A 22817-nucleotide genomic window follows, 5' to 3' on the forward strand; every position below is an offset into this window, starting at 1 on the left:
TTCTCGCGTGTAGCTGCGCGCGCACACCGGACCGATGCTCATCTTTTAATCGAAACGCAGCGTGTGCTGCCAGCCGAGGAAAATCCCGGCCCTCTTTCCCTCTTCCGGGAGCGGAGGTCACGGGGTTATCGGATGCCGGATGATCTAACACGCGGTGAATCCTCCCGGTGCTTGGAGTGGGATCGACGAAAGAGGAGTAATTATTATTATTTTATATACGTGTATATATATATATATATATATATGACACACAGTGTGGAACGCGTTGCACGGAAGAACCCGAGGAGACCTATAAGGGGGAGTCTCTACCGCTCTTCAAGCACGACACTCTCTTGCCCACACCCCTTTCAGGGTGGGGAATCTCAGGGGTGATTCGACCCCCTTCCAAGGCTCCACCCATCACGAGCTAATTTCTCAATTCTCTTCGTCTTCTTCTCTCTCATCCCCCTATACACCTATATATCCACATATACCTGAAGAGGATCGCTGATGAAAAGATCCATTGCGCGGCATTTCGTTTGACTTTGACTCGAGTGGGGAATTGGATATCCGAAGATCTCGAGGAGCGATAGGCGGCTGAAACGCTCGACGAGAGACGAGCCTCGAAACGGAACAGCCATCGAGAGCCAGACAGGAGTGACACGGAGATCGCTTGTTACCGATACACACGCGTGTGTACTACGACGTGTTCGCGTCTCGCGTGATTTAATAATTGCCTTTTAAGGCTCGACCTTTAATCGTTCCGTGCCTGCGCTCCGCCATCGGCTTTCCCAAAAATTCCTCCGCAGCTCCGAGAGATCCCGACGTTTCTCTTCGTCGCTCGTAAACCCACTCCTGCACTGTGTCTATGCATATATATATATATATATATATATATATATATATGTGTGTGTGTGTATGTAATTAATAAGCGAGTCGTGCTCCTTCGTGCGAGCAATTCCCTTTCATTAGCGATTGTCTCAATCCAATCGCGAGTTTCGCTAATTGGGAGCTCCGGAATGGACTTTTTTTGCTTCGCTCCCTTTTTCTTTTTTTTTTTTTTTTCTTTCCTGTCTCGGTAAAATAAGCGTGCCAAAGTGTTCTCTCGCTGCTGCAGTCACGTGACGCAATTTCGCCAAGGTATACGCGAGAGAGCTCGTAGAAATTCAAAATGGTTTCCCCCCTTTGGCGTGCGTAGATGGTGGAGATAGTCGCGCATAACGCATGCCGCCGATGATCATTAGCTCCCAGCGTATGTAGATCGCGATCATCCTGGGGATCCCTGGCGGTGATCACGTGGCTCCCTGCTTCAAGATCGTGAGACGATCCACCGATCTACCTCCGATGAATTAAAGATCACCGATCTTCAACTTCATCCCTTTTCACGATCCTGGGACTTGGGTGGCCGTTGCTTTAATATTCGTATATATATTGATTTAATTTTGTCTCGTGACATCAAGGTCTCCAAATTCTCCCTTTGCACGCGAGTAAATTGATTTGATTATTGAGTAATTAACTACATATATATATATATATATATATATATATACTGTATATAGACGTTTTGCTTCGGAATTGATATAAAGAATACAAAAAAAATTTTCTTCAACGTCTCCTCAACCTCCGAATCTCCATCCTCCACTCTCGACGAAACAAACATTCAACCTTTGCATACATACATATACATCTATACAGAATTGTCAGTGTTTCTCCAAATACGGGAATAAAAGGACGAGTTTCTCACCGAGCTCCGCTTTGGTGAAAAAGTGGAGGATGATCGGGACCACGCCTTTAATGAGACGCGAGTCCGCTTCTTGCAGATTCCACCCCTCTCCAAACGGGTTTTATATCGCTTCCTGTAAATTCGAGGCGCCAGATTTTACCGTAAGCAATCGGAGAGCACCAGCTTTTCCTCATCCCCCCTCCAATTTCCCCGAACGCAAACTCTATATATATATATATATATATACATATACACAATATCATTACAGAATATCTTTCACCGCGTCATCACTGCAGCTAACGCTGTATGGGACGAACTTGAAGACAATGCTGAAGAGCCGTGCACGTTGACGAAGAGCGACTCGACGGCTCCAATACACACATATATATATAGACACGCGAAACGCGTATCCCTATCGAACATCAACCTCTTCGTCATCCCCACGTGGGCAGCGACACAATGCCTCGAATTCTGCCTTATCGACGCTGCCGATGGCGCTGCTCCTGAAAATTCAGCGTTTCCGGGGACGCGTGGGTGTCGCCAGCGCGGATTCCATCGGTCAGCTGCGCGCACCGCTCTATACGACCATCTATATACATATATATACACTCCGCATAAGAACCCGTGTGAAGCCTTGACCAATCATCCAGCAGCCTTTCTTTCATCCCTGAAAGAACGAGCTGCGAAAAAGCAGGCGAGATCTCCAGCACTAATCTCGACTATGCCTGACATTTAATTTACTGGAAGTCACGTTACGCATCGCTTATTAAGCGCTTTGCCGCCAGCCAAGACGAGGAGAATCCGCGTGAAATATCGCGCTTTCATTGCCTCCTCCCATTTTTCCCCTCTCGCGAGATCTTATCGACCGAGGGAATTCAAAAGGAATGAAAAGTCTGGATGTATATAGTCATGTGGATGTGTGCAGGGTACGTGTACACCACTACTATATATATATATATATATATATAGCATAAAGGTGAAAAGCTGCGGACGTATTGGCACGGAAATCGAGCAGAGTACGTGGCTTCCGGGTAGAATCGGTTATCCTCGACGATATTCGCCAGCACCCAAGTTAATGGGAGGCCTGTGCCACCGCAATCAGCCTCCTGTCCTTATTAGAAGCCACGTAATCATATCGAGAGAGTGCCGAGTCTCGTAAGTTGCAGCAGTCCAGATAGAGCCTATCTCACCCCGAGAGAGCGCATCTCACGTTTTTCCAACGGCCACGAGCTGGCCCATAATGGGCCAGCCACGCTACAAAATTCCTATGATTATCCGTAGATCCATGCCAACCTTGGCTGCACCGCGTTTTATTAATTGCCCGCTGATGCTTCTGCAGGAAAATTAAAATCACGCCGCTCTGTATAGAGTGGATCTGAAAACGACGAGTTTAAACGATTTGGATTTTATTTTCGAAGAGGGGGGGGGGGGATCAAGGTCGGAAAGAGGAGGAGGAGGTAAGATCCAGGTGGGAAGACAAGAGGTGGTCCGCGAGGGACTTACGGAGAGAGGAAGACAAAGCGGTACCAGTGGTGCGGCTGTTAAGGAGAAAAGATAAGGAATAATGAATGCGATACTTTTGCCTCGCGTCTCTGGCTGTACCATGGAAGCTCCTGTTCTCTCCTGTCCTTGCGAGAATTATACTTCGCACAAAAATACCCCACTGCGAATTTCTATATTCCGAAACTCAAACTACGTCTCTAGGAGAACTTTGACTGGATTATATCGAAACTCGAGTTTTCATCAGTCTTCTTCTTCTTCTTCTTCTTCCAAGAGTTGTTCAATTTTGGAGTTTCGTCTCGTAGAGATGTTATCGATTAGCCCCGTTCACTTGTAAGTTACTCGTCTTATTCATCTATATATATATATATAATGGGTTAAATTTGCAAGAGATGAAATATTCTTGAAGATTTTTCTCCGGAGCATCGCAGAGATAAGCTACGGAATATTAGTGGAAGGATCGTTCGTCGGTTTATATATACGTAAGAGTCACGGTAGCTCCGATTTTTGCAGATTCGCGGAATTCCACTGGAAGGAGCGAAACGGTGTTTCGAGATTTTAGAGCAGGCGTAATCTACCGACGTCGGAGCGTTAATCGGCCGAGGTACGCGCGGCGGCGATTCGATAAAAGCGAGTTGCACCGAGCGCCAGTGTGCGATATAAGAAATATCGAAAATCCTTAATGGATCGCGCACGCACGACGGCTAGCAACAATGCCGCCTCGGCGACTTCCGGTCTCTCATCTGGATTTTCACAAGACGCGTAGTCCTAAAGTTTATGGACAAGCGAGGAATATGGGGGGACGGGTATAATTATTAGCGAACACGCGGAACGGATAATTGGCCGTTCGAAAGGGCCGGGACCGTAAACCGCTTCTAGGCCTTCCGCTTTCCTTCCTGCGCTCTGACGAGAGCGAGAGAGTTGCTATCCTCGTTGAAATTGCACCCGAAGCTCCCCAACCTCCACTGCAAGCTACGCCATATCCTCGCTCTCTGACACTTTGAACACCGATCTTCTTGGACGGGTCAAAGGAATCGGAGCGAGTAGCTCTTGATATTTTCTTGTATAATTTTATTTCCTTGTGGATACTGTGTGTATATATAGTGTTTATAGGAAATATTCGTATTTAAATATGTGTATGTACATGTGCAATGTGGGATTTTCCAGGTGTGAAACTGCTGTGAACGTTCTTGGTCATAGAACCTATACGAGTGCAATAAAGGAGTCTATACCCGAGGAAACATTGGAGAACGTTTCAAGACTGGAGAAAAGACTCTTCAGAGGCCTAAATTTAGCGAGTCCAATTTCGAGAAGGAACTGACCTTTCCCAATGCTTCTTGGAGCCAGACTGCAGGTGGTGGGTATATACTTTGGACGTTTACTTTGTATATTTACAGTGGGTTACTATATATATATATATATATGCAGAGAAGTTCGCGAATTGCGCAAGGACCAAAGTGGATACACGTGTATAAGCCAGGAATTCCAAGATTTCTTTATCGTTCCTCGTGGATGAAGCAATAAATCCAAGCAGGCAGTGTTGCGAAATTTTCATTAATATCATTTGGAATATTAAAGTGACGCAACGAGACTCTCGACGGAGTTTCGCGCTTGGCAGAATTTCTGGGGTTGCTCCGTTTACCTGTGTGTTCATTTATATATATATATATATATATATGTATATATATATATATACTAGAGAACACAGGTAAGGTGAAGGGAAGAGATTTTTCTCAAGTAGAATAAATTAAACTGGTATGACAATGCGACTTCTCTCGTACTTGTCCGCTTAATAGATTTTATAGTCGAGTCGGTGAGATTGGAGAGTGCGCGCGGAGAGTTGAACCGGAAACGCCGCCGCGGCCGCTGGCGCTAATGGTACCAGCTCCTGGTGCTGCCGCCTCCGGTACCCGGAGTCTCCGCGCACGGCACAGGCGGAACGACCTACCCGGTCAGCCAGCGTAGCAACAATATTCCATTATATTATTTATTAATTCGGAGCATACCAGATGTGTATCTGGCGCTGCACTAGCCGGGATCACGACTCTCTTATCTGCCATGCAGCCTCCGAGCTGCTGAGGCCACTCGCCAACCTCGCCGTCTCGCGTCTGTGCTTCTCGGAAATCCTTCTTTGCAATTTTCATCCCTCTCTCTCTCTCTCTCTCTCTCTCTCTCTCTCTTTAGTTGGCTATACAAAAAGTCTTTATCTCTAATTATTTGGATTTCTTCATCGAATCCCATTATGCCCCGTAAAATTTCTTCTCCCCTAGTCGAGCGGCGTCAAATTATATACATTGTAAATTTTATGCTCGCCGAGGAAAACTGTTTCATGGAAGATCGTTGCTGGAAAAACGATGGAGGATTATTATTTGAACGGCGCGAGTGGAGGATCGTCTCTCGGTATGTTTTGCATACGTGATAATGGCGGATCCCTCGCAATTTCCTGTTTCTTCGCTTTGCAGCAGCTTTCGGACTTTTGGACAAAAACCAAGACTCCCCCCTCCCTCCACCAGACAGCCAATCGCATTTCACTGGCACACGCGTAAGTATACGCGAACCCAAACGATATGATTTTGAACGCGAATCTCCCAACGCATCATCCGCGTGAATATTCAACGACCCACACCCCCGACCATCTTCCTCAGCAGCCGAAAAATAAATCCTCCATCTCGATTCAGACTCGATCGCAGTTTTTGGTCCCTTTCATCGGTCGAGCCGCGTGAAGCTCGCGATTAAACGAGTCACGGACTCTCGATTATTCCTCCTCACCTGCCGCTGCCGTAAGAAGTCTCGGCGTCTCGGCGCGTTAGACACGAACGAAAACACAAGGAAGCCGAGCTCTAAGATTTTCTTCCACGCAAAAACCAATCTCCGATCCCGCTTTGATCGTCCATCTTCGCGCATCGTACCTTACCATGATATTGCCTCTATTTTCCCAGTGGAGGAAAACATTTTTCTCTCTTATCTATACATATATATATATATATATATATATATATATATATGAAAAGCTAAAAGCCTTATAATTCCATATATATAGGTATATAGAAGTTGCTCTAATGAATTATCTCGCGGAATCTCAGAGACGTTTCCTTACGATCAGCCGACTGCTAAACAATGGGAGCAGCAGAGAGCCGGTGCTCCTGATTGGTCCTTATTGTACATAAGAATAAGGAATATCCGCACTCTCCGCATCCTTCGCTATTGTATATTATCTCTGACCCGGCGGAGGCCAGTCTGCGAGTTCCATGCTCGAGCCACGAATTATCATGGTAATGACAGAACGGTAGCCGCTGCTACCGAGAGGTCAGACCGGTCAGATGCCGGCAGATTGTGCTCGCGAGTTTACAAGGGGACACTTTTATATCTCCAGATTTAACCGTAATAACATTTATACGCTATGTATGTGTAAATATGTTTAAGTATTTATTCCTCGCGTCGACAGCAAAACTCCCGATTAATCGTGGCAAGTCTGCTGCAGCGTTGGAGGATTTCATGTATCGCGATTGAATCGTCCAGATCGAAGATCCTTTTTAGATCCAAACGCGTGTGCATGCGTATATATATATATATATATATGTACGACGATCGCGATAGAACGACCGGGACTCGGACGGAGGATCTTCAATGGAGACTTTTAACTCGAAACGTGGATCGTATCCTCCGGAACCCATTATATAAGACGCAAAAGCGTATAAGAACCTGGATTGTTTATTCTGTATTTTGTGTATTATATATTATTTATTTATAGGGTAAGGAATATATTCAATATCATTGCAATTATAATTCAGCACGTATACTTTTTACATTTCGCGTCGCGGGATAATCAACGTGAGATTTTAATCAAAGCGGCAGAATAATCGATAATTGGAAAAACTTGCGACGGAGAGGGACCAATGGCAAATATACTTTGTGAAAATCTAAGAATGTGTATACCTGCATGATGTTGGACCAAGGATGAGGGTTATCGGAGAAGAGTCGAGGAAGATAAAGGATGAGAACTGCGGTGTAAGATGAAGTCGTGCAGTGTTTGGGGTAGGAGGGAGGGATTTCGGAGATTCGGGGTTGGGTTTTGGCTGGTGGAGGAGAAGGCAAGGAACAAAGAAATTGCGCTGGGGGTTGGAGAGGGGTGGTTCTCACGAGGTTCCCGAGGGATTCCAAGTGGAATCTGACTGGTCTCTCGCGGAAGACGCCACTCCCATCGTGCCAGCTACCCTTAGGGTATATACCCACCCCCCAAAAAATTTATGCTAATCACCCCTCGGGCCGCTGAAAATACTAGAAGGGTGCGCGAATCCAACGCGCCCAGCTCCATCGATTTTTCTCCCTTTTCTGTTTGCTTCCCTCTTTCTCTTTCTCTCTCCCTCCCTCCCACCCTCTCTCTCTCTCTCTATATATATATATATATATATGTGTATCCCTCCACCGTCTGCGAATACGCGCACGCTTGCCTCTTTCCATCACCAATACAACACAAAATGTCTGCCGATTTCTCATGAATTTACATATACGTGTGTTTTCTCCCTTTCAACCCCATCAAGCGATATCCCTCCTCCAACTACACGCACACACGCACACTCGCGCTTTTTCTCCCCTCGTGAAAACTGCCTACACCATATCAACGCGCTGTTTTACAGCGTGTATACGTGGTAATTTGATGAAAATCGTGCGCAATAACGGGCGGCTCGAGTGAACAAATAATTTCCACCCTTTTTTTTGCCAAGCATTTTTTTTAAATATTTGCCGAAATTATTGTCGAGTGCGACGAGACAGCGGATCAATGGGCTTCTCAGGGAGAAGAACGAGGATAGTTATAAGAGAGAGCTTTATCCCTTGTGCGGTGCACCAACACACGCACGGAGATCAACCCCCACGAACAAAATTCACCCCACCGTTAGGCTGGTTTTTAGCTAACGCGTGTACGTGCGCGTGTGTGTGTTTTTGGTCCGAACGAGCGCACGCGTGCTTTCCTCTCGCTCACACGAGTTCGGCCTCGCACGCCGCGTGCCGGCTGAAAATTCACTTTTGCCCGACAGAAAAATCTCCGCTGCAACCGCGACTTTCCTCCGCGACTTCTTCTCGATCCCCGTGTACGTATATACATGTGCCTCAATGAGTTTGTGTTTGTGCGCGAGTTGCGTCATCCGCGCGTTCCTAACGCGTCGAAGATTCCTTCTTCGTCCCGCGTACACGTGCACCTCCTCAAGATTGCTAGACACACACACACACACACACACCATATACATATATATACATAAATCAAGAGGGAAATGGAAAAAGAGGAAAAAAATGGATTTTCGTTAAATCCATTCAACTATATTGACTCGCTCCTCTACCTAGAGCCGATATATGAGAAAGGAGAAACCACAGGCTTTCAACGAGGAGTATTGGGCTTATTTAACACAATGGCAGGATTCATCCTGGCATTAATTTACATTTCTTAGGAGACTGGCGAAAAATCTCTCGACAAAAGAACCTGGTGTGTGTGGTCCGCCGAAGATTTGCAATTCAAGTTCCATTTATATACATAAATGTAATTCGCACACACACACACGCACACCCTCGAGTAGACCAAGAGAATCCACACAGGGAATTTATTCCCAGTTATATATAGTTGTGTAATAGACACGGAAATCCTGATGGTCGGTCTACCCCGTAGCTCGGGCCGAGGATAGCCGAGCGATTAAATGGTTCTGCCGAAGAAAAGATCGATCGAATATCGCTGGATTTTTGAAGGCGGAGAGAGAGAGAGAGAGAGATCTGGTCGAGAGTTATCGGTGGCTTCCTCGATCGGCTCGTTACCGACGTCCAGATCTGTCGGAAGCGTTTAACGACTGTCCGTTCGAGTTAACCGGCCTTTGCTGGATGCCAGAGGTGGTCTCTCCCCCTCCCCCATCCCCCTTCTCACTCTCTTTCTCTCGCGTTCTCCCTCTCGCGCGGTAACCACTCATCTGCAGCGATTTTATGCACGCCACGATGCAACGGGTGTGTCCAAAGTTTAGCTGCACGCGAGAAAAAAAGTCCATGGGCGAGACCGAAAACGAGCAAGGTTGCAACGTATATGTATCCGTACGGGAGGATCTTGAGGAAACTGTCAATCTCTTCGAGAACGCGGATCTCTTACGATCGGATTCCATATTGAGGTTGTTCAAAGTTTTGGGACCACCCCTCCCCCCCCCCCCCCCCCTCCTCAGCCCAAGCTGCACGAACCCGTTAATGAACCCGTAAAAGCTACTCGTTGAGATCGTTAGGCGAGTGCCGCGGGTAAAGCGAGCCAAGTGGGCGGGGTCCACCATGCGTATGAAGAGATAACAGTGATATTTATGCGATATGTGCGGACCGCGTCTTAATAAAGTAGGCTTGTTACGGCCCTGGTGCATTGAAAACGCAGAAATTCAATCTAACGTTGCATGGTTCTTTAACGTTCGCCGGAAGCTTTATTCGGAACGTTAGACTGTAGCTTGGTTACAGAGATACGGAAGGTTTTTATTAATCGTATGTGAATCTCGTCTTTTTTCAGATGCGTCCTTGCGGGTCGAGAGTGGAGGACCAAGAGGAGTTGGGGAGCTTGGGGGTGATTTGGGCCTTAGTGGTCCTGTGGTGGCTGTGATAAAATCCTACTGGCCTGCTAAGTCCCAAGTTACCTCGAGCCGGTGCACCCTGGGACTGTACACCTTGGGGATCAAACTCCATACCGGTTGGACGATCTAGAAAAACTTTTCAGGTAGAGGATGAGGAAAATTCGTGCGAGCCAGTTTTCGTCTTTGGTTTGTAATACATATATAGAAGAAGAAGAACAACAGCAGCAAGCCAAGCGTTCAACTCACTCGATCCGCCAGTACATCAATCGGATTTATCGCACTTTGCTCGACTCGTCGGTCAGGCCTTATCGCCGTAAATTATTATTTATAACCCAATCACGATCCACTTCTACTCCCTTACAACGGAATATCGGCCATTTAATGAAGTGGCTAAGAGGCTTATTTATGCTTCACGCCCCCTTAACACACCTATTCCTTTCCAGGACTTTTTATACTCGCCATATCCGAGCGGAGAATTTTGCCCCCACCTTATTATACACGCACCAATATGGTACCTCGGTCAAACGTCCATCGATCAACTCCGAGGAAGATCGCCAACGACGCGCGTCCCGAAGAGGAAGAGGAACGTGGAGCGAGAAAAGACGACGAGGAGGAGCTTCCTCGACGAGACTCGCGAGTCATCGGCGCTTCCACGGAGGAGCTACAGCGTTATCCAGGTTCTCCAGTCTTCGGACGCCATCAGCATCGGCGCCGCAACGGTGCAGCACCGATAAGCAGCGACTCGCGCGTCCGATAGAAAAGAAAATTGACAAGGGTTAAATCTGGAGGAAGCCGCGGATGAAAAAGAAGATTTTTCGCCGAGCGTTAATGAGATTGCGGGGATAATACAGGTGCGCCGCGGCGATATGTGGTATATACTTGATTGCGGGAAGTTAAGCCCCCGCGCCAGAGAGAGACCTTTGCGTTTATTTGCAACGGTGTAGCCTGGGGGCAGGTAGAAAACGAGTATACGCTATCCCAGTAAATTATAGTGCCGCGGACACGATATTTCATACAAAAGGGCTATCGTTTAAGAGGCGAGAGCGCGATTTCTGTTCTTTTTCTTCCGCGCGTTCTCCAAGGACGCCGTACGCGCCGGAATTTTTCCCGAAATTCGGAGGAATCGCCGGGGACCGTTTAGGGAGAGGGGGTTGGGTCATCAGGATCGATTTGCAAGAGTCCTCGGCGAGACCCGGAGACACCTCGCCTCTTCGGGCGCGTGGAATCCGTTGCGGGGCCCCGCTCTTCGTGTATGTACGTGCGTGCTGCACGTAGCTTAAAAGGGTGCGGCGTGCTGGCGTGCTATATTAACACCGATATACTGCGCCTTGGCTGTAATCATTTCTTCGAGTTCTATGGCCTCCGAGATTTACCGTGCCCGGCAGCATCGCACAATCATACTATTTCTATCTACGACTGAAAACACTATATTCAAATACCGAGGGATGCTGTGCTATATATAGTATACATACATATATATATATATACAATATTTTATTATTATTTATTAATGAGCATCGAGAGAGGAGAGTTCGAAGCTTCTTTTGCACTCGTTAAGCAGCCTGCTCACCAACACCAAACCGATCGACCGTGAAGATTCGTCTCAGACACGTGTGCACCACCTCCTCGTCTCCACGTGTAGCAAAATCGCGTGCAGCTAAAAACAGTCCGTTCGCCTCTCTTCCTCCTCCGGGAGAATCCAACGCCCCGTGTAATTTCTCTATAAAATCACCATAATTGTAATGACAGGGATGAAAAATTATAAAAGCCACCTTCGCTACGTACCGGAGACATTAATCTCATCGCGCTAGTTCTTTATGCTAGTGAGTACTGCTATATATATATACTAGTGTGGCTGGCCGTAATTTCAAATCCATCCACTCACTCCACCTCCTCTTTTTCCATCATTTCTTTATACCAGAAAAAATTCCAATCAAGACTTTTCCCAGCAATCTTATTGATTATTCATACATCCTCTATTTTTGCCACTTTCAGGAAAGAACCGGTGAATATTCATTGAGGCAAGGCTGGGGTTTCTATGCGGCATGTGCCTTGAATGCGACAGAACGCAATGCCCTTGGAAATCCCAAAAATGTCCAATGCAGAACGTCGGGAGACTCTTGCGTGGGATCCTCTGGATCCTCTCGACTTCCGGTCCAGTGTTTTTTCGCTTATCCATACATTTATTATGAGACGCAGAATTTATACAATTGCATGATTTTGGAGAATGTATGTACAATATGGTACAGTGTTATATATATATATATATATATATATATATATATATATATATATATGTATATACATGTACATTTGCCTTGGAAATAAACTCTGTCAGTTTTTACACTTAATTTTAACGCTTCGCAGGTAAGAGCAATTTATCCAACGATGTGAAAAATTGAATTTCTCTCTCGACTCACCAATGGTTGATTCTTTTGCAGAAAACGAACTCGGGGAATCCTCGTAACACTCCCACGCAACGGTGTATCGCTGATTTCCGCCTCCTCCAATTCCATACGTCCATTTCCCATATAAAACCTGGACATCTCGCACTCTTCCTTCTGTTCGACATCCAACGATTTAAACTCGAGTCGCACGATAAACACGAGCGAATAGCCCAGCATTTTCCACTTACCGTACACATGCTCCAAAATTTAAATATTTATCGGAGAACTCGGCATATGTCGAAGCTTGCAATCTTCCAATATTCTTGGAACGTATCGAGAAGGGAACAGTTTCCTCGATTAAAATCACATGAAACGCACGAATCTCAACGATCGATCGAGGAAAAGAGTTCTCTGTTCTCGAACCACGTAAATTCGCGAGACAATTTATTCGGGATCGATATAAAAGCGCACGTTTTGTGGTATTTAAAATAATTTTTACCATCAAAGGAACAATGATCGTTGCTGAAGAGCGAGCTCTAAAAATTCGAATATTCTACTTGGACCAAACGGCTCGACGCTAACACGATTCTTGTTTCCAGACTCGACACACACACACACACACACACATACACCATTCAATAGACAATTCAATATTACACCATTGTCATTAATTCGAGAGCAACGAGGGGACAGAAGAAATCTGTTTACACGCTGTGCTTGAAGGACAGAAAGATTTTCCCCGATTGTTGGCATATATAGCCATGTGTCTTACAGACTAAGATACAGGCTCGCACGAATGGGCACGGATAAACGAGAATGATGAAACGCGTGGTACGTATACATATATTAAAATGAATGTTTTAATTTAATAGATACGAGAAGGAGGAAATGAATATAAATGGAGGAAAGAGAGGTTTGATCTGGCCAGCAAATTGAAAGCTTGATCAGCCGTGGCTGCTGGAGGCTTCACTTTAGATGGATAATTAAGTAGCAGAGTCATCGGACACGCGATAATCGACGTATCAGGACGCCGACAGGAAGATAGATGGAAGTTCGTGTGGTAGGAGACACCTGAAAGACGTTCGATTTATTACGGAAGACGTTTTATTGTACCAATCTGTCCGTTACCGCTGAATAATATAAAGCACTGCAATATAATAGCTGGCGGAAATGCTGGAGAACCACTTACGAGATCCAACAGCGCTTTAAAATGACGTGGAAAATCATTCGTCAACATCCCTCGAAACCGATAGATTATAAATTATTATAATTAAACCCGTTTGAGACGCGGCCAGTTTATTTACAAGCCAGATCTCTTCGAGCGAGCCAGTTACACGCACACTTTTAGAACGCAGCTTTAGATTAATTGCAGGTGTTCGTCAAAACTACTCTATATATTCGTTTTTCATTTTATTTTATTTATGCTCCCAGTTCTCTTGGAACGTTTAGAAACAATGGAAAGAGGCTTTCTCTGTGCGGTAGTGTTGCTTTTGCTGTTGCTGCTGCTTCTTCTTCTTCTTCTTCGGTGAATTCTTATACATAATTGGTCGAAGAAGCGAGAAGAGAAGGCCTGGACGAAGGTTCGATTCTCTCAACTCCAAGCTGCATCCTCGTCGAACGGCTTCTTCTTGGCCTTTGTCACTTGGCCCTGGTCATCCTCCACCTTACGTTTCCTCTTTCGCTTTCCTGCACAAAAAAGAAGAACATTTTGGTTTATGCACGACGACATAACCCTTCCAGTTTATTAGTTTGCGATTATAAGTCAAACTGGTCAGGTATTTCCATCAATGAACAAACTTCGAGAGTATAAAATAAATCAATGTATTTTTCACGAATTCCAAACATATTCCAGAACCAGAATCTCTATAACGAAGGTACGTACATTTTGTGCAAAAAGTTTACTAGCTTCGTACACCTCGATCTCACTCACTCCCCCCCCTCCACCCCTCCCTCCAGCCTTACCCCTTTTTTCCCCGATTCTTTACCATCTCTCCCTCTCTGGTCACTTATAATCGTAAAAAAGTCGTGTTCTCGTTAAGTTAACAATTTCATCTAATCTATCTCAGGCGTTAAAAAATCCCTTTAAAAAATCGCTAAATAATATAAATAAACGTTTCATAAATATGCGTAGGAGCGTGACATCTTAACAGCGAAAATTTTTGCAACTCTGTACAATTTTAATTAAAATATCTAACGTAAGGTATTTAAATATTATTGAAGTACAAAGATTTACAAAACCAAATAAGGAACATAACCGCAATGCCTTGAATGATTTCAAAGATAATATCTTCTAGAGGATTATTCGAGACTGACAGGGATCTCGGTACGTTCGAGTGGTTCCTCTCGGTTAAATTACTTTTTTCCTCGACAGGGTTTCTCAGTTTTTTCCCAACGGCTCTCTCGTCACACTTTTTGTTCAAGATTCTCTTGGATCTCTTCCCTGCCCTTGGACTATGGGACGCAGAGTCTTTCCGAGTTTCAGGGCATTTCCAAGGCCCCTTACTTTCCTTCACCGCGCAGAACCTTTCGTCACCGACCATTTCCCTGCTCGCCTGTCCTCGTTCCGCGAGGGGAGAATCACTCCCCAATATCTGTTGCCTTCTCGTCGACAAATTCTCTCTCATGAAAAAGAGCAACGATTTCCAGTTGCTCTCCTGATCTTCTTCTTCCTTCTCTCGACCGGGAAGGGGGATGAAGCGTCTCGCATAATTACCTGTGGCCACTTCCCAGCCTCCGTCTTCCTCCTCCTCTTCTTTCGCGCCAATATTACCGGTTGACGGCAGTACTGACTCGAGCTTCTCCTTCTTCTCCGCCTTTCCTCTGCAACGTGAAAAAAGAAGAAGCTAAACGTAAGCGAAAGCTGTATAATAGCAAATTACACTATACTTATAATACACAACAACAGAAGATCGTTATAAACTTTGTGATTTTGCATGCATCTCGAACGATAACTCGATGGATTCGTGCCACTTGGAATTCTCCGTGGAGCGTTTAGCAAGACCCTTTCGAAATCTCTTTCGAAATAGATATATCACAGCAAAACTAGTATGTATATTCGTTTGATGTTCGATATGTCTGGAAAGCAACAAGATCTAGCGTTTCCTGTCGAAGAACATTATCGCCGACAAAATTACGAGGAATTTATTCGGTGCACGTGTTGAAACTTGCCGCGGAAATGTGTTTCTCTCTTTCTCTCTTGAATTCAGCTCTCTCTCTCTCTCTCTCTCTCTCTCTCTCTCTCTCTCATGGCTACTTATGAATATGCAGAATCACGCGCACAGGCGTACAAAACGCATACACCCGTGCATATTCAAATATGCTCGCACGACCTACCGGAATCCAGGAGCAAAAATTTCGAAGAGTCTCTCCTCTCGATGGATCATCCGGTACTCGCGATTGGAGCTCGCTCGAGCGGACACTTTTTTGTTATTCGCAGAGTGTCATCGGGGTCGTCCACAGGATTCGCTTAATCGCGCCGCAGCTCGGCTCGGATTGGCGCATCGTACGGGGTTCGTGTCACCGCCACGATACAAGCAGCCTGCGGCGATATTTGTTAAGCTCATACATTCGTTAAGGTAAAGCTCTCTTGGACATGTAGTCGATCGAGTTGATTACAGGACGACGCTACTGATCTTCCTTAATGAATTGGCTCCAATGAGTTGTCATGCTCCACGGGATTGCCAGTCTCGTTAGTCCATAAGTTGAAGCTAACAATGGCCCCTCTCGTTCTCTCTTTCATCCAACCAGGTTGTCCCAGTTTAATGGAATTCACTCGCATCATCTTGTACAAGAGGCATCCACGATATTCCCCATATTTTTCCTCCTGATGAATTAATAGGGCGAGGAGGTTTTTTTTCAGAGGCTAATAGATCCTGGTATCGTGAGGAATGTCTCGGGTTCCATAGGACGATACCTGATTGGAAAACGTCGGGCAATTAACGAGGCGCCCACGTGCCGAACAATTACCACCTCCGTAACCCTCCTGCTTCCTTCGAATAGCAACTGGAGGCTATAAATGTCCTCGAGCGAACTCGTGCGCTCTCCCTTATTGTTTTATTGCCGGGCCTATAAAGCTCGTTGAGTGGTTCCTACGGGCGTCCACGCGTGAAACGTCTGGACTGATATACCTGGTATTGCGCTTTTCTTTCGTTCGTATCGTTGCTTTATTATTGGGATATGAGCGCAGGAACATTTTCACAGTGGAAAGCGATACTTGTCACACAGACCTCCGAGCGTTACTTTCGAGAGTCCTCTCCATTGAAAATTCGGCTAGACCTTCCTCTTCGATGCTCCCAGCGTTAGCTTTTTTCCAGTCCGTCGCACGTTCGCACACCTTGAAATACAAAACTCGACAAATTGATCAGTGCTTGTTTCGTTATTATTGCTTTCTTTCTTTTTTCCCTTTGAAAAGTACCATTTTAATCGTTTTCTTTTGGCTCTTTATATCTTTACTTGAAAAATTCCAACAAAAATCTAATTAACTCCAGCCTAAGGTTTCCCGTACAAGAAAGATTTGCATAGGGCCGTAGACCCCGGTCTGAATTAATGCTAGCGACGCTTGTTACAGGCTCCGCCACTTTTGCTCATCTTTTTTCAATATGCAAAGCATCGTTGCTAAATCAGATTTCTCCCCCTGCCTGTTCGCGCAGAAATTATGTTTTGCCTTATCGGTAAATCGATCTTTGCATAAATCAAATTAATCTGATTATTAAATATGTACAGACATCTGCTTCCTATGTTAATATCACGAGTTAAACTTAACACGATGAATTAATAGAATTAGGTGGAGAAAATTCGATAAGAACAAAACTGAACAGTAATTTGCTCACTCTTTCTGATTGCTCTTCTTATTTCCTTGTTTGTTAAGCGCCGACTTTTGCGAGGCAGCCTGATGATCGGAATACTTTCGGAGGCGATAGATTTTCGAGCCTCCCAAATTTTTCATCACCGTGCTGATTTGATCTCTTCTGTTTAGAGCAACGTAAGCCGTCGTCTCGGATAGCCACGATACGTACACTCCACCTTTGAGCAACGAATAAATCGTCAGAAAAATAATTCTTAGGATACACATCACTAGTTCGAGCTTACCATAGGGATTGAACAGCTGAGTTATGTCGCTATATTTCCAGGTCTTGGGAAATGTAAGATGAAATACATTATCCCTATTCGTATCGGCTGAAAAAAGTGTACATTGTGTGATTCAAAGCCTAAAGGCACTGATACCTATTTTACATGGATTACTTACGATCCTTTCCTTCCAAGTTTACATATGGAAAATCTTTTAATCTAGGTATGAGTAATTTGTTTATGTATCGAGTGAGTAATGGAGAGTCAGGATGAACCATTGTAACTTCAGGGTTTGTCACAGATCCTATAAGAAAAAAAAGGGCATTATGCTGACCACATTAAATATACCATAAATTTCTACTGATGTCTACCAAGATAATTGATCATAGCGATAAAACAGATTCCGGTAATAAATGCATCATATCCGGCCTCGTGTGTTTTTTCCTCTGATATGTCGTAACTTCTGCCTTCGACGGCTTCTATCTCAGGTATGGAAAACGGTTTTTTACTCATTCTCTCTTGCATGATGTAGAGATTCGATGATGAAATTAAGTCTTTAAATTGCTTAGATTCACACATGACTTTTGTGTCCAACAATCTATAATAACAGTGAGTTAAACACATTGCTTTTAAAAATCTGATATGGTTTGTTTACCTAGGAAACAAGTTATGGACCAGTGCTTTAAATTCTGTGTAGCTTTCAGGTAGAGGTGCAAAGAATTGGTGCACGATGTGACAAAGATCAAGTAACATATTATGTCCAACTAACAATTTTCCCTAAGTCAGAATTCATTTGATTAAGTTTTCATCGATAAAATGAACGTTATATTTAACATATAAATAACACAAATCGTATCTCACAGAATCTGCTATCTTTTTTAACAATGCACTCAGTCCAAATGCATCTTGGACCTCCTGTTTTTCCTTCTCTCTCTTCTCTTTTTCAAGCTCCAACTCTTCCTCTTTCGTCCCAGCTTTTTGTACTATCAGGTACTGCCGAGAAAAATCTGTCTTGCAATCCAACCTTAATTTATTGGGCCATCTTATTTTAACTTCTTGATGTACTATTCTTCTGATGAATGCGTTACACCTATCTATCATTAGCTCCTCTGCATCCGAGGACAAAAATTCTTCTATCTGGGAGCTACAGTAATTGGTAATTTAACTATTTCTTTTCCTAGGTAAAAATTTATAACAAGCATTTTTTCTCTTACCAGATCTCTTCTATCTGAGGTTTATCATGATCAGATATTTGTATTACTTCAGGGCCTTCGTCTCTCACTTTATGCTTATCTTCTAGACGTTTGCTTAATTTCTCTTCCTCAGCAGTTGTGAGATAAGGTATTCCCAGTTTAAAAAGTTTATTAAAATCAAAACCTTGATTTGCCAAAAATGAAATAGATGATGCTTGACACATAAACCTGCAGTCAGGTGCTGATCTATTTAGTGGTCTTGGGAATACATAGAAATTATAAGATTGCTGAGAGTACCTAAAAGGAGTGATATATACATATATATATATATATATATATATCCGTGTGTCTCTGTGCATATTTAAAATTATATAAAGAGATACCAGAATTTGCATACTTATTTGCATTACTATCATAAGTGAACACAGAAAGACCAAATTGGACTAGAAGAAAATCCATTGACCCAGAGCGAAGTTTGTCATAGTATTGTACAGGAGTATCAAAGGCACGTGCTTCGGGTCCTGAATTTAAACCTGTGAATTCTCCATCGATTCCCAAAAAAGCAGCTTTCTCCAAAACATTGTCCAACTCCTTCAACACCTCTTGAAAATCTACAGATTACAAATTTTTGTAGAGGGAATGAGAATCAAATAGAGTAAATTAAAAAGATTAAGTGAAATAATTTATTACACATCGAACATTGATATATCTTATGTTACATGATTTTATCATAACATAACCAAACAAAACACGTGTACAAAGAAACTAATTGAAACATTAGGCAAGAAGAACTCAACAAGGAATTATAAACATTTACATATTAGTACGGCATTCGATTACTTATAGATACGTTAAAGTTATCAAAATATAAGAGTCACTATTTATTTTATGATTTACTAACAAATCTTGAATGAAAATTTAGAATGTTACGATCATTTGAAGATCTAATGTTAAAACCAGATCGAAGATTTGCTTAATAATACAGCGAAAATTTTAAAATTTATTTATTTATCCACGAAGTACATATGTAAACACGTTTGTTGGGTTTTCAGACCTCGAGATACATGTGGTCTTTTACTCACTTATACGTGTCACTTCCATAATTTGCTTATTCTCCAATGCTGGGTTTTATTACAGACATTTCTAATTTTCTGTTCATATGTATTGAACAAAAATTAGCAGGCTTCCAACAGGACCAGACGTTTTACCATCAAAAAACAGGAAAAAGATACAAAGACGACCAGAAAGAAACAAGCAGTCGTCCCGTGCCTTGGAAAAAAAATTAAAATTAAATCTGTCGCCTATAGTTGGAACAGTCGAACAGGACAGGAGTGAACAGTAGCACCACCTACATCATCTCCCGCCAAAAAAAGATGAAAAACTAAGCAAATGGATTTAAATCAAAGGTAGTTGTGTTGTGTATTACACAGACTAATAATTAGATTAAACATACAGAAGCAATAATGGGCCACACAAAAACATAACAAAAATTATTTATATTTAAAAACTAACTCTTATAAATACAATGACAAGTGGAACCAATATCTAATTGAATTGCATTTCATGCAAGATATTCAGGAGTGAAATAAGAAAAACCATTGCTACAAAATTCTTAAACGTTATTTATTCCTTTACAAGGCAAAAATGGTATAATAAATATGTATTGTAAAAATCTATGTTTTTTTGAAAAAATTATTTAAAGTTGTTTGTTTTGAACTACTATTATTTTGTTTTCCTCTTTTAGTTGTTTTTTTGGTAGGACTTGACTTCTTAAGAGGCTTAGTTTCTTTTGGAGGTGGGATTACTTCTATTTCATCTTCTGAGCAACTTTCATATTCATGAACTTTTTTTGTAACAATAAAACCATCTTCCTCAAATACTTGGTCTTTTACTTTAAGTATCCTTCTTTTTCCACCTTCGTACTTCTCTTTAGGTGGAGAAGGCGACCGTGGTTTCGTAGGAGGAATATTTTCTGGTGAAGGAGGCAACTCCTCGGCACCGCTATTATTATCTGAAATACTAGAATCGCTATCTGAAATTATACGAATTCTTTTATGTTCTTTTTTAGTGTCTTCGCTTCTATTCCTCTTTTTGCCGCGTTGCTTTTTAGATTTCTCAGTCTTACTTGACTTGACTGTTTTGTTCTCCAAAACAGACTTTTTCTCACCACTCTCATGCAATCTCTTATTACCATCAGTTTGTGATGTAGAGGAATCACTCTTTGGTACTGTTTCACAAATTTTCTTTTCTTCCTCAAAGGAATTCTCATAATTGGTTTGCTCTTTCTTAACATTCTTACCGAAAAGACTTTTAAATCCTGTTTTTGCTGTTTGAGCAGGTTTCTTGCTACCATGCGATTTTTTGTGCAGTACTTTAGAATTTTGATTTTCAGGAGAGGTCTTTTTTTCTACAGTTTCTTCTTTCACTTGTTCCACCACTTTTTCATCTTTCTGAGGACTTGACTTGGTTACAGAACTTCCTTTCACTTTTGCAATTTTTTGAGGGCTCTTTTCATTAAATGATTTACCCCATCTTATCTTGGAGAGTTCCACATCACTGCGCTCAATGCTTTCTTTACATTTGATGGCACTATAATTAACATCTCCTTCACCAGCTATTGCTAGAAGCTCTAAGTCTGGTAGTGATTTTTGTATACTGTAAATATGCTCTGCCAAAATTTCTCGAAACTTACTTTTAGCTTCCAATAAATTTGATTCTTTTACTACTTCTACACGCATACTGCCATCATTTAAAGTACCAATAAGCAGTACAGTACTATCAACAATTTTGTTTCTCTTATGCTCATTCCAAAATTTTGCCAAAATCTGTTTAGAAACATTAACATGAACTTGCAGCTCTTTGCTTAACCATTTATATGTAACCTAAAAGGGAGCATTATATTTATAAAAATTTTAAATTTTGAGTGTTTTCTCAATCAAAAGTTTCAGAAAATACTTACAATTTTATCATCATCTAAAACAAACCTACTCAGAGTCTTAATGTGACCATCCATATTATCAATCATTTTATTGTAGAAATCACCCCAACAGCGCAGCGTCTACTAAAAGTACTAAATAATAAGCATAAGCAATATAAGATAAGCGAGACCGTGCACACCAACACAATGACAGTAAGATAAGAATGTATATTGGTGTATATGCATACTACCAGCGCAAACTATCGGTCAATTTTCGCAGTTTTTGAGTGTAATTTATTTATACGTATACACTATACAGTTATACATTGACACTTCGCTATCATTGTGTTGGTGTGCACGGTCTCTATAGGAGGGTTAGGGCCAACGGTACATACAGTCGGAAATTCAAGCTAACAACTTAAAAAATTGAAATTAAAAAATCAGTTCATGCCGGGCAGTTGAAAAGTTAAATAATCTGAATAAAGGGTGGGAGTAATTATTTCAAGATGACTCATTTTCAAGTATAACTGCTCTTTATCTGGTGCGAAAACTGCTTTTTTAACTCCAATTTTTTAAGTTGCTAGCATTGAATTTCCGACTGTATGTATACCGTTGGCCCTTAGGACTTAGGAGTTAGGGGCCTTAAAGCCGTAAGGGTAAGGGCCTCCGCACACAGTTTCCGTAGCTACATTACGTTACGTTAAGGCAACTACAATAATAGTTGCAAAAATTCTTTATAAATATAAAAATATCACCTCAGACCTGTTTATTACAAGCATCCTGCCTCAAAAAACTTAACTTTAGCAATCTTTTGTGTGCGCTAAGCTAAGATTAAGTTTAATCCTGCCTTAACGTAACGTAATGTAGCTACGGATACTGTGTGCGGAGGCCCTAAGGGTGAGGAGAAAGATGGCGACCAGCCTCCTTCCCCCTCAACACCTTGAACACTGACCGGAATGTATGGCGTCCCTTGATGCATTTAGGAACCGCGTTATAGGGCCACTCATAATTAAAAACTTAAAACGAAAAAGATTGAGATAGCTTAAATTTAGGATTAAAAAACTTTAAATAATAAAATTTAAAGTTCTTGAATAAAAGAATATGTGCTAACTGGCACTTTTCCGTCTTTAGTTAATTGATGGTAAGAATCCAGATGCAAGTAGTCAGTATGTATGTATGTACTACATACTTGTATGTATGTACTATGTATGTAGTATACTAAAAGAAAGTATAGCAAAAATTGCTATAGTAAGAGTTACTACAGAAAAAAAACAACAGGTGTTACGCAGTACATACCTGAAAAATTAATAATTCAAAACGGAAAAAAGCATAAGTTAAGATGCACTTTGATTAAAAATAATGCATTTTATTATTCAAAGTTTCCTTAATGTAGTAAACTGTATGGGTATTGGGTGCATTCCAAATCACGCATGAAGCGCATAGAATGTACAGTTTATGTCACATTTATTA

General features: G+C 42.5%; 3 protein-coding genes across 4 annotated transcripts in view; all 3 read right to left on the bottom strand.

The window, feature by feature from the left end:
* LOC136779592 (protein cortex-like) overlaps nt 1-12732 on the bottom strand; it is a 51053-nt gene extending 38321 nt beyond the window's left edge. Inside the window, exons 1-2 of the mRNA XM_066737249.1 lie at nt 12419-12732; nt 12204-12344 (exon numbers count right to left, since the gene is read on the bottom strand). Of these exons, the coding sequence (XP_066593346.1) occupies nt 12204-12344; nt 12419-12427 (150 nt within the window). The 5' untranslated portion in view covers nt 12428-12732. The remainder of the gene's footprint in view (nt 1-12203; nt 12345-12418) is intronic.
* An 835-nt stretch (nt 12733-13567) lies between these two features.
* LOC136779648 (poly(A)-specific ribonuclease PARN-like) lies at nt 13568-19899 on the bottom strand. 2 transcript variants are annotated; one of them, XM_066737348.1, is made up of 11 exons: nt 19513-19899; nt 18828-19041; nt 18452-18727; nt 18099-18381; nt 17893-18014; nt 17609-17835; nt 17416-17541; nt 17259-17345; nt 17000-17192; nt 14884-14990; nt 13568-13856 (listed from the first exon to the last, which is right to left on the bottom strand). In XM_066737348.1, the coding sequence occupies exons 1-11, from the start codon at nt 19529-19531 to the stop codon at nt 13762-13764; spliced, it is 1749 nt and encodes a 582-aa protein (XP_066593445.1). In that variant the 5' UTR covers nt 19532-19899; the 3' UTR covers nt 13568-13761. The 2 variants fall into 2 exon arrangements, with proteins under 2 accessions (XP_066593445.1, XP_066593444.1); XM_066737347.1 differs by lacking the exon at nt 13568-13856 and having other exon boundaries at nt 14149-14990.
* A 133-nt stretch (nt 19900-20032) lies between these two features.
* LOC136779649 (DNA polymerase delta subunit 3-like) lies at nt 20033-21498 on the bottom strand. Its single transcript, XM_066737349.1, has 2 exons — nt 21390-21498; nt 20033-21312 (listed from the first exon to the last, which is right to left on the bottom strand). Exons 1-2 carry the CDS (start codon nt 21453-21455, stop codon nt 20104-20106), a joined length of 1275 nt encoding a protein of 424 aa, XP_066593446.1. The 5' UTR covers nt 21456-21498; the 3' UTR covers nt 20033-20103.
* Nucleotides 21499-22817: the final 1319 nt, after the last annotated feature.

Source organism: Prorops nasuta, unplaced genomic scaffold (genome assembly GCF_024137725.1).
Source record: "Prorops nasuta isolate Cenicafe-Biocafe unplaced genomic scaffold, Cenicafe_Pnas_1.2 PNAS00017, whole genome shotgun sequence".
In the NCBI taxonomy this organism is placed as follows: Eukaryota; Metazoa; Arthropoda; class Insecta; order Hymenoptera; family Bethylidae; genus Prorops; species Prorops nasuta.